This window comes from Somniosus microcephalus, chromosome 30 (genome assembly GCF_052327205.1).
Source record: "Somniosus microcephalus isolate GS21.2 chromosome 30, FLI_Smic_1.0, whole genome shotgun sequence".
Lineage (NCBI taxonomy): Eukaryota > Metazoa > Chordata > Chondrichthyes > Squaliformes > Somniosidae > Somniosus > Somniosus microcephalus.
The window spans coordinates 3,366,924-3,379,421 of NC_141016.1; the positions used below are offsets into that span (position 1 = coordinate 3,366,924).

The following is a 12,498-nucleotide window of genomic DNA, read 5'->3' on the forward strand; positions in this document are numbered from 1 at the left end:
GGCAAGGTCCTGAAGATGGTCACCCGCACGGACACACAGCCAGCAGAAGTCAGCATTTCTGGAGTTTCTGTTTGTTGAAATGGCGAGCTTTCAAAATTGGTTGTTGGTGCTTTACAAGCACGTGACAATGAATCCTGAGGATTTTAAGCGGATTTAACATTAAGATTTATGGCCCCTTAGTTGAAAAGGTTTAAGCTGATTGATCTTCCTCCTAATTATGTTTCTCTCTCTGCTAAAGAGGTTGCTTGGCTGCGATACCTTGTATCCTGCAGTCGTGGTTTAGTAATGCTGGAGTAAAAAAGCACTTTGGTTTCGGTTGGCACCACGGAAAGATCTTTTGCAGGAAGGTTACATGAACATAAAGAGGCATCATTCTAACCCCACTCTCCGGGCGGGACACCCATGGGGTCAGGTGGAACGCTGCTTTTACTCCCCGTCCAATACAGGGAACTCTCGATTTACCGGCACCTAAATAACCGGAAATCTCTGTTAACCGGCAAAATTCAGGAGTAGGTTCAGGTAAGTTTTACTTCATATTAGTGGCCATTCCTGAATCTGTGGCTGTGTAACCAGGGTTCCTGCACCTGTTGCTAAGCAACAGGGATGCCTGGATCTTGTGGCCGGGGTTCCTGCACCTGTTGCTAAGCAACAGGGAAGCCTGGATATTGTTATGTTCATAAATAAATAAACATTTTTATTATGAACAGCTAGTTTGTGCTAGTCATTTATTCAGCCATGTGGACTTGTATACAGCATCCATCTTGACTAGTGCCTCATGGGTAGCCCACTACTAAACATACAGCTCCACCTAGTGTACCATTCTAGAATGACATGTTACTGATCATTACATCCCCCTTCCTTTGAGGTTAAACAAAATCAATATCAATCAACTTTCAAGAAAAATGATAAAGATGATATCAGTAACACTTTTGTTAGTGCTCTATAAACATAAACTTTTTTTTTTCTTTTAACATTTTCACAACAGTCAACACATCTTCAAAGCTTTACTTTATGAACTCTAAGCTTTTCATTCTTTTATTATAGTTTTCTTTGTACTCAAAGATTAAGTCTATCAGGCTTTTTTACTTCACGTGTGGATCTTCTCAGCACAGGTAAGTCTGATGTGTTTGCATGAGAGCCTGTATGTGTGTTTGTGTTAGATTGTTCTGGTGGTGAGTGACAAGATTCAGTTGCGGCATTGTCATCGATTTGCTCTTGGATAGTTTCTTGTGTTTTCAGGAGGGAACGGCGGTTCCTCCTGAGAATCTGTCCTTCCTCAGTTCTAACAGTGTATGACCTTGGTCCTGCTTCCTCAAGAACTGTAGCTTTCCTGTTCCATGCATTTGGACCCTCAATCCTGACAACATCATCCCTTGTCAATGGTTTCAGAGTTTTGGATGACTTGTCATAGTGTGATTTCTGTTTCAGCTTTAACAGTTGAAGTCTCTGTCTTAGTTCCTTACTCTGCTTTTCTTTTGCACAGCAGGGTAGCGTGGTGCGCAACTTGCGACCCATTAGGAGTTCAGCAGGTGAAGAACCACAATCTAAAGGGGAGGCTCGGTAGCTCAGCAGGGCGAGATAAGGATCAGACTTGCTTTCTGTTGCTTTATTCAGTAGCTGTTTGAGAACTTGAACACCTTTCTCTGCCTTACCATTCGACTGAGCATATAGAGGACTGGATGTGATGTGCTGAAAGTAATAATGTGCTGCAAACTGTTGCCACTCCTTACAGTTGAAGCACGGACCATTGTTGCTAACAGCAATCCTGGGAATCCCATGTCTGGCGAAGATGGATTTAACATGCATTATGACACTGCTTGCTGATGTGCTTGAGAGCAGCGCCATCTCAGGATAGTTAGAATAGCAGTCAATCACTAATAGATAGTCTTTACCATTCAAATGAAAAAGGTCCATACCAACCTTTTGCCATGGTGCTGTTGGTAAGTCAGCTACTATCATTGGTTCCTTTGCTTGTTTGTTTTGGTGTTTCTGACATGTCTCACATTTGCCTATCAGGTTCTCAATGTCCTTATTTATGCCAGGCCAATAAACAGTGTCTCTTGCTCTCCTTTTGCATTTTTCAATTCCGAGGTGTCCCTCATGAATCCTTTTGAGCACGTCTCGACGTAAAACCTGTGGAATTACTATTCTGTTCTGTCTTAGTAATAGTCCACTTGCGACACTCAACTCTGACCTGATGTGATAGTACTTTGGACAGGAACCTTTTGGCCAACCATGATGAATGTTCTCTATTACTGTTTGTAACACTGTATCTTTTACTGTTTCTTCTGCTATTTGCTTCGATTTTGTGTCTGACACGGGCAGCGCAGCAGTGACCATACTCACATGAACATCCACGTCTTCCTCAGTAGAGCTCACATGACTCATTATGGGTGTTCGGGATAGTGCATCTGCTAACACTATGTGTTTGCCTGGTGTGTAGATCAGTTCAAAGTCATATCTTTGCAGCTTCATCATGAGTCGTTGAATCCTTGGAGACATCTCATTCAGGTTTTTTTTTACGATGGCAACCAGTGGGCTGTGGTCTATCTCAACTGTGAAGGTGGGAAGTCCATATATGTAGCCATAGAACTTTTCTAATCCAACTACCAAGCCTAGACATTCCTTTTCAATCTGGGCATATCGACACTCAGAATCAGTCATAGACCTGGAGGCATAGGCAATAGGCTTCCAATCTTCACCCTCTGCTTGTAGCAAGACCGCGCCTAGGCCATCTTTTGATGCATCCATTGACACTTTGATTCTTTGTTGGGTCAAAGAAGGTGAGTACAGGTGTGGTTGTCAGCACTGTTTTGAGGTTCATCCACTCCTGTTCATGTCTTTCTGTCCATGCGAACTCATTTGTTTTATGTAGCAGGTCTCACAGACAGGCTGTCTTGGCTGACAAGTTAGGAATGAACTTTCCAATGAATGTTATCATCCCCATGATGCGTAGCACTCCTTTTTTGTCAGTGGGTTGGGGCATGTTGAGTATGGCGTTTACTTTTTCCATATCTTGCTCTATTCCTTTACCAGATAGATTATCTCCTAGGAAAGTGACTTCCTGGAAGCCAAACTGACACTTGGCTTTGTTGAGCTTCAGTCCATTCCAGCGTATGCTCTGTAGCACTTTAGTCAGTCTCTCATTGTGTTCTTTCAGTGTGGAGCCCCAGGTGATGATGTCATCAACATAGACCCGAACTCTTTCCAGACCTTCAATTATGTGTTCCATCGCTCTATGAAAGATTTCAGATGCAGATATTATCCCGAAAGGCATTCTGAGGAAACAATACCTGTCAAATGGTGTGTTGAAGGTACAGTATTTGGTGCTCTCTTCATCCAGTTTTAGTTGCCAAAATCCTTGTGAGGCATCGAGCTTTGTGAAGTATCTGGCACCTGACATTTCAATGGTGATTTCCTCTCGCTTGGGAATCTGGTAGTGTTCACATTTTATGTTTGCATTTAAGTCCTTTGGATCCATGCATACTCTTAGATCATTGTTCTTTTTCTTTACACATACCATGGAGTTAACCCAGTCTGTTGGCTCTTCGACTTTCCTGATGACTCCTAGTGTGGTCATTCTGTCCAGTTCTTTCTTGAGCCGGTCACGCAGGGGTGCTGGAACTCTCCGTGGAGCATGTACCACTGGCTGAGCATCCTCCTTTAGCTGGATCTTGTAAGTGAATGGTAGAACTCCAAATCCTTTGAACACATCCTGGAAATTACTCACTACAGAATCCACTAGTCACCTGGTCTGCTTATGGCACAGTTTATACGGTAGACTCTCTTGACCAGTTCTAAGTCCTCACAAGCTTTGTCACCTAGTAGTGAATCAAGTCCTTCAGCCACAACAGAAAACATGAGATGATGCACTTTGTCTTTGACTGTCACTTTAAGTCTGCATACACCTAAGCTATCTATTTTCTGTCCATTATAGTTCTTCAGTAGTACTGACTTTTTCTGTATTTTGGGCTTTTCTTTCATATTTTTAACATCACTCATACTGATTAAGTTTGCTTTTGCCCCAGTGTCTAGTTTCAATGTAACTAATGCTCCATTTACCTGCAGTGGCATCATCCATTTGTCCTCTTTTACTGCATTAACTTTATGTTCAGCATTGTCCATTCCTGAGGGCTGCACATTTTCTGTATCCTTTTCTATATTGTCACATGACACCATTCCTACAAAAAATGTCTCACTTAAATCAGTGTCCTCAATCACATTGACTTGTTGCCCTTTCTTTGTTTTTACTTTTGAAAAGCATTGTTTGGCAAAGTGATTCTTTCCATTACATTTTGTGCACATTTTCCCAAATGCTGGGCATTGTCTTGACTGGTGCTGGTAACCACAGCGTTTACAATTGAAAGTTCCATCCTCTGATTGCTTTGCATTTCTGTTCTGCCCATGTTTCTTCCCCTTGCAGGACACAGCATCGACAGCTGCACTGTCACTCACTACAATCGCACCACTATTAATTTCACTGAAAGTCTTTGCGTGCTACTGAGCTAGCTCACTGGCATGGCATATTTTCACAGCATCCTCCAATGTTAGTTCGGTTTCTCTTAACAGACGTTCCCTGACCTTTTTATCATGAATACCAAACACAATCTGGTCACGAATCATGGATGATTTCAGTTCAGAGAAATTACATGTCTGTGCTTTCAGTTTCAGATTGGTCACAAAGCTATCAAAGGTCTAATTTTGCTGCTGTGTCCGTGAATGGAACACATACCTCTCATAGGTCTCGTTCTTTTTGGGAGAACAATGTGTATCAAACTTCTTTAGCACGACGTCCATCTTTTCTCTATCCTCCTCTTTATCAAATACAAATGTATTAAATACCTCTATTGCCTGCGGGCCTGCAACCATGAGCAGCAATGCTATTTTCCTTGCGTCTGGCTTTGTACCGAACCCGATGGCGGCAATGTAGAGTTCGAATTGTTGTTTGAAAGTCTGCCAATTGCAGTCGACATTCCCCGTGAGTTTCAAACCCTCCAGTGGCTTCAAATTCTCCATGTTGCATTTCGCAACATTCAGCAGATATTACCACTCCTGGTACCATGTTATATGTTCATAAATAAATAGACGTTTTTATTATGAACAGCTAGCTTGTGCTCGTCATTTATTCAGCCATGTGGACTTGTATACAGTATCCATCTTGACTAGTGCCTCGTGGGTAGCCCACTACTAAACATACAGCTCCACCTAGTGTACCATTCTAGAATGACATGTTACTGATCATTACAGATATGTTGCTGTGTACGGGGCTCTCGTACCTTTTACTATACCTCTCTGTAATCCGGACTTTTTGATAAACCGGCACCACGCCGGTCCCGTCAGTGCCGGATAAAAAAGAGTTTCCTGTATTGCTCTCCACTGACCTCACCGGAGAGTGAAATCGGGCAAAGTGTAAAACCAGCGTCACTCCCGATCCCGTCCGTTTCCCGACGGGTGGGTCAGGTTAAAATTGGCCCCCAAAAATATTATAGACAGACAAACAGATTACAATTCTGGAGCTGGTACCAAAACAGAGAGAGCTTCACTATCCACCCCCACCGTCCTTGCTCGTGGATAACGGAAGTTGGCAGGGAATCAGGAGTCCCCAAATTATGGTCTGGCAACACAGGTCACTCCAGGCACCAACCGATTATAAGAGCCAAAAATACATAGTGAACGTTAAAAGCCACTTTAAAACTATCATTCTGTTAGATGATCAGATAGAAGTAATAGAAATGGAATGTGATCTTTCTTGTTCTGTAAGGTTTGGTTTGTGTCAGGCAGCAAGAGATTGGACAACAATGCCTTGCGCAAGGCTTTCTTCCACCAAGCTTTAAGTAAGCCATCAGACAGACGGATAATTAGAGTGTTGATAATGGAGCGACAGGGAGAAAGGATTTTAGCGGAAAGCCAGTGGACTCTTCAAGCGATAATTGCCCAGTTGCAGTGTCCTGAAGTGTATCATCGTGTGTTGCTAACGTAATGTTAGAAAGGCGTAACTTTGAACTGAAGCTGTCAGTGTCAGACTCCCTTCTTGTGATATCTCAATCTGCAGGGTGCTGCAGCAGCAGAGCTATTTGGGAAAAAAAAGACTTGTATTTCTACAGCGCCTTACACGACCACCGGACGTTTCAAAGTGCTTTACAGCCAATGAAGTACTTTTTGAAGTGTAGTCACTGTTGTAATGTAAGAAATGTGGCAGCCAACTTACGCACAGCAAGCTCCCACAAACAGCAATGTGATAATGACCAGATCATCTGTTTTAGTGATGTTAGTTGAGGGGTAAATATTGGCCCCAGGACACCAGGGAGAACTCCCCCTGCTCTTCATCGAAATAGTGCCATGGGATCTTTTACATCCACCTGAGAGAGCAGACAGGGCCTCGGTTTAATGACTCATCTGAAAGACGGCACTGCCGACAGTGCGGCACTCCCTCAGTACTGCCCCTCCGACAGTGCAGCACTCCCTAAGTACTGCCCCTCTGACAGTGCTGCGCTCCCCCAGTACTGCCCCTCGAACAGTGCAGCGCTCCCTCAGTACTGCCCCTCCGACATTGCGGCGCTCCCTCAGTACTGCCCCTCCGACATTGCGGCGCTCCCTCAGTACTGCCCCTCGAGCAGTGCAGCGCTCCCTCAGTACTGCCCCTCCGACATTGCGGCGCTCCCTCAGTACTGCCCCTCCGACAGTGCAGTGCTCCCTCAGTATTGTCCTTCCGACAGTGTGGTGCTCCCTCAGCACTGCCCCTCCGACAGTACGGCGCTCCCTCAGTACTGCCCCTCCGACAGTGCGGCGCTCCCTCAGTACTGCCCCTCTGACAGTGCTCCCTCAGTACTGCCCCTCCGACAGTGCAGCACTCCCTCAGTACTGCCCCTCCGACAGTGCGCTGCTCCCTCAGTATTGCCCCTCCAATACTGCAGTGCTCCCTCAGTACTGCCCCTCCGACAGTGCAGCACTCCCTCAGTACCGCCCCTCCGACAGTGCAGCACTCCCTCAGTAATGCCCCTCCGATAGTGCAGCGCACCCTCAGTACTGACCCTTCGACACTGCAGCGCTCCCTCAGTAGTAACCCTCCGACAGTGCGCTGCTCCCTCAGTACAGCCCCTCAGACAGTGCAGCCCTCCCTCAGTACCGCCCCTCCGACAGTGCAGCACTCCCTCAGTACTGCCCCTCTGAAAGTGCGGCGCTCCCTCAGTACCGCCCCTCTGACAGTGCAGCACTCCCTCAGTACTGCCCCTCCAACAGTGCTGCACTCCCTCAGTACTGCCCCTCCGACAGTGCTGTGCTCCCTCTGTACTACCCCTCCGACAGTGCGGTGCTCCCTCAGTACTGTCCCTCTGACAGTGCGGCGTTCCCTCAGTACTGCCCCTCCGACAGTACGGCGCTCCCTCAGTACTGCCCTCCGACAGTGCAGTGCTCCCTCAGTACTGTCCCTCTGACATTGTGGCGCTCCCTCAGTACTGCCCCTCCGACAGTGCGGCTGTCCCTCAGTACTGCCCCCTGACAGTGCAATGCTCCCCCAGTACTGCCCCTCGAACAGTGCAGTGCTCCCTCAGTACTGCCCCTCCGACAGTGCGGCGCTCCCTCAGTACTGCCCCCCAACAGTACGGCTCTCCCTCAGTACTGCCCCTCCGACAGTGCAGCACTCCCTCAGTACCGCCCCTCCGACAGTGCAGCACTCCCTCAGTACTGCCCCTCCGACAGTGCGGCGCTCCCTCAGTACCGCCCCTCCAACAGTGCAGCACTCCCTCAGCACTGCCCCTCCGATAGTGCAGCGCACCCTCAGTACTGACCCTTCGACACTGCAGCGCTCCCTCAGTAGTAACCCTCCGACAGTGCGCTGCTCCCTCAGTACAGCCCCTCAGACAGTGCAGCCCTCCCTCAGTACCGCCCCTCCGACAGTGCAGCACTCCCTCAGTACTGCCCCTCTGAAAGTGCGGCGCTCCCTCAGTACCGCCCCTCTGACAGTGCAGCACTCCCTCAGTACTGCCCCTCCGACAGTGCTGCGCTCCCTCTGTACTACCCCTCCGACAGTGCGGCGCTCCCTCAGTACTGTCCCTCTGACAGTGCGGCGTTCCCTCAGTACTGCCCCTCCGACAGTACGGCGCTCCCTCAGTACTGCCCTCCGACAGTGCAGTGCTCCCTCAGTACTGTCCCTCTGACATTGTGGCGCTCCCTCAGTACTGCCCCTCCGACAGTGCGGCTGTCCCTCAGTACTGCCCCCTGACAGTGCAATGCTCCCCCAGTACTGCCCCTCGAACAGTGCAGTGCTCCCTCAGTACTGCCCCTCCGACAGTGCGGCGCTCCCTCAGTACTGCCCCTCCGACAGTGAAGCGCTCCCTCAGTACTGCCCCCCAACAGTACGGCTCTCCCTCAGTACTGCCCCTCCGACAGTGCAGTGCTCCCTCAGTACTGCCCCTCCGACAGTGCGGCGCTCCCTCAGTATGCCCCTCCGACAGTGCGGTGCTCCCTCAGTACTGCCCCTCCGACAGTGTGGCGCTCCCTCAGTACTGCCCCTCCGACAGTGCAGCACTCCCTCCGCACTGCCCCCCGACAGTACGGTGCTCCCTCAGTACTGCCCCCCGACAGTACGGCTCTCCCTCAGTACTGCCCCCCGACAGTACGGCTCTCCCTCAGTACTGCCCCCCGACAGTACGGCGCTCCCTTAGTACTGACCCTCCGACAGTGCAACGCTCCCTCTGTACTGCACTGGAGTCTCAGCCTAGATTTCTGTGCACAGATCTCTGGAGTGGGTGGTTGCCGCCTTTATCATGCAACCGTCCAACTAAATGACATTCTAGTTTTCATTTAGAAAATACCAAACTCTCAGATGTAACTCCCACCTCAAAGCAGGTCATTTTTGCTACGCATGACATCGAGGCGACAAAAAGTGAGATGTGTCTCATTGGCTGTTCTTCACTAGCCGTTGACCCTTTGAGCAGTGGGTCGACTCGGCCGAGTGTAGTCGGGGCCTGGGAGCAGTCAGCAAGCGAACTCGCGTCAGCTCCGCCTTCTCCTGCGTATTGACCATTGAGAACACATGAAAGGTTGAGCTAGTCCCGGCTCGACGTGTCCCCGTCAATCGCTAACATCTGCCATTCGATTGGCTGAAAATCCTGGCCTCTCAAAGTTGGTTTTCAGCGAATGAAAGCAGCAATTTTTCTAAACTCAAAGTGATGTCCAGGAGGAAGAAGAAATAAGGTGAGTGAAAGTTTAAAAAACTTCATTTTTTTTTCAGGGGAAATAAAGCTAGGAGAGGAGTAATATGTATCGAGGAAATAAATTAAACTTGGAAAATGTAAAAAACAAAACAGGAGAAGGAAAAATTGGGGATGGGAGGATTAATCTGTTTAAAATGTAGGTTATTTTTTGATTATTCTGTTCATAATCTTGCGACATTTTTTCACATTAAAGGCACTATATAAACAGAAGCTGCTGTTCATGCTTATTAATAATGGAGAGGGGGAGATGAGGAGAATATTTTCACACAGCGAGTTGTTGTGATCTGGAATGTGCTGCCTGAAAGGGCGGTGGAAGCAGATTCAATAGTCACTTTCAAAAGGGGAATTGGATAGATACTTGAAAAGAAACATTTGCCAGGCTCTGGGGAAAGAGCAGGGGGGAGTGGGACTAATTGGAGAGCTCGTTCAAAGAGCGGGCACAGGCACGATGGGCCAAATGGCCTCCTCCTGTGCTGTGAGATTCTGTGAATCTATGAAATTCAAGGGAGAGTTGGGCAAGGGCCTGAGAAACATTAGATCGAGGGGTCTGAGGTGTGGGGTGGGGTAAGATATTTGCTAGAGACAGCGACTAGCCAGGGGGGACCCAATGTTCTTTCCTGGCCCTATGTTGCTGTGTAACGGTGAAGCAAATCAGAGTCTCCATTATCCAGAGTCTGAGTCTGAGCTCCTAGCAGGAGTTTCTATCTGAGAAAGCCCATTGCGTGCCACATCGCTTCTTTTGTTTTTTTTCCAAACTCCTTTTCTTTTACCTATAAAACTATGGGAACATTCCCATCATTACTTGCACTGGTGTATCTCCCGTGGCGCTGCTCTCCGGCGGTCTGGAGCAGGCTCGTGATATGTAGCTGCTGAACATGGCCTGTCCCTTTAAGGCCATTGCAGATAACCGTGGCTACTTTCAAGTTGCTGAGGTGTGTGAGTGGTCAGAAATTGATTGTAAATTTCAAGGTCCAGGCCAGAAAAACCCAATATTTTTTTCCACAACGTAGATACACAGAATTTACAACAGAGAAACAGGCCATCCGCTCTCTGCCGGTGTTTCTGCTCCACACGAGCCTCCTCCGACCCCTCTTCATCTCACCCGATCAATATATCCTTCTATTCCTTTCTCCCTCCTGTGTTTATCCAGCTTCCCCTGAAATGCATCTCTGCTATTCGCCTCAACCAATGAGTTCCACATTCTCACCACTCTCTGGGTAAAAGTGTTTCTCCAGAATTCCCGATTGGATTTATTAGTGACTATCTTATATTCATGGCCCCTCGTTCTGGTCTCCCCCACAAGTGGAAACATCTTCTCTACGTCTACCCTATCGAACCCTTTCAAAATCTTAAAGACCTCTATCAGGTCACCCCTCAGTACTGACCCTCCGACAGTGCGGCGCTCCCTCAGTACTGACCCTCCGACAGTGCGGCGCTCCCTCAGTACTGCCCCTCCGACAGTGCGGCGCTCCCTCAGTACTGCCCCTCCGACAGTGCAGCGCTCCCTCAGTACTGACCCTCCGACAGTGCAGCACTCCCTCAGTACTGACCCTCTGACAGTGCAGCACTCCCTCAGGTCACCCCTCAGTCTTTCCCTTTCTAGAGAAGCATAAGATTCTTTTGCATTTGTAACCAAGTGTGACATTGCTGGAGTGTGACAGACAAGTGCTAGATTCAGAACTATTTTTATACAGATGTGCGCAAGCTAGTGCCTCACATGGCTTGTGGTGAATCAGAGAAGATGGTCTCTCTCTTATCTGTCTCTGTCAAGTTCATGGTGTTTTTTTCTCCATCCCTCTTCCACTTCAGTCTCTGTTTCTCTTTCCGTTCTCTTCTGCTCAGCTCTGCCTTTCTCTTCCTGCTTGTTTTTCTCTCTGTGAACATCTATTTCTTTCCTATTGTGCGGGAGATGGTAGGGAAGGGAACAGCTGAGGGTTGAGGGTCACGTTTACTAGTAGTGGACGTAGGGAAAGTGTGATTCCTTCCATATCCCCCATTGCTTCACCCCATCCCTGCTGCTTCTCCTCCACCCTATCATTCCCATTGCCTCGGATACCTGCATCCCCATCCCTTTCCCCTTCACTCCTACCACATGCCTGATGTCTTTTCCTTCACATTACCTCTTCATGTCCTGTATCTTCTATAACCCCTCTCTACCCTGCCCCTGCCATTCCTGCCTCCAGCACTTCCCACCTCATCCTTCCTCCATTTGCACGCCATCCTCCTCATGGGCAGCCATTCCATTACCTGATCAAACCCCCCCACCCCCTCCCCTCTCCCTCAGCAACCTCATCCCAAATCACACTCCACTACCCTCTCCCCAGAAGCAAAAGCTCCACTTCACCGCGCTCCCCCTCCCCACCCCAATTCCCTGACAAGCTCCTTCTTCTCATCAGGAAAACGTGCCCAAAATCTAACCTACAGAAACGGAGCTGGGAGACGCAGCTTAGAGGAAAGGCAACACCACCTAGTTTTGGGAGGTAAGTAAAGAACCTCTACAAATCTTGCACTTTGAAAGCAAACGTGGGTGTTGTGCCCAGTTGTGACAGGAAGTAAGTGTGACAAACAGGAAATGCACGCTCGATGCAAGACTCTTTAATGCATTTGTAAAATTGCTGCCGATATTGTTGCATCATATATGAGTAAGTGAAGTCAATGAAGATGGTAAAGAGACCCCTGTTGTGTCTTTACTTGAGTAGTAATGAAAATAGCCATTGCTTCAGGTTCAATAGCTTTATTTCTTCCTTCAGCATGCAATTTAAAAGCAGAGTAGAATCACAGACGGAGCACAACAGATGTAAGCATGGATCCTAACATTGTGCTAAACTTCAAACACAAAATGTCTGTTTTGATATAATTCTGTGCCTGCAGTGAACTGGAATCTGCCTCTTCTCTCTTGATTGGATTCCTTCTGTCACCTGACTTAACCTGGCCCCTCCCCTCCAGTACATTTCTGTTAAGTATGTGTATTGTATTGAACAATTAACACAAAGACTTAAACGTATAACTCAAACAGGTCTTTACTGGTTGGAGGTAGGGACTATACATAGGTCTTTACTTCATGCCCACAGGCGGGAACTGAGGGGAGATCAGTACCCACAGTACTATTTATACCCCTATGGCCAGGAGTGGTACTGCGTATCACTACGCCCAACAAGTAGTGCAGTCCTGTCCATAGGTTCAAAGTAGCACACATATTACATACACAACATTCCTCCCTTCCTAGCTTTACAGTCATCTCCCCATTTAACATAACGTAATAACATATATACATATATAACTT

At 47.9% G+C, this 12,498-nt stretch overlaps 1 protein-coding gene across 2 annotated transcripts in view; it reads left to right on the top strand.

The window, feature by feature from the left end:
* LOC147097864 (GDNF family receptor alpha-2-like) overlaps positions 1-12,498 on the top strand; it is a 304,046-nt gene that overhangs the window by 29,898 nt on the left and 261,650 nt on the right. Inside the window, exon 3 of one of the 2 annotated variants that reach the window (XM_085970898.1) lies at positions 11,612-11,695. The exons of the other annotated variant lie outside the window; for it this stretch is intronic. Coding sequence (XP_085827024.1) covers positions 11,612-11,695 — 84 coding nt within the window. The remainder of the gene's footprint in view (positions 1-11,611; positions 11,696-12,498) is intronic. 2 annotated transcript variants of the gene reach the window in all.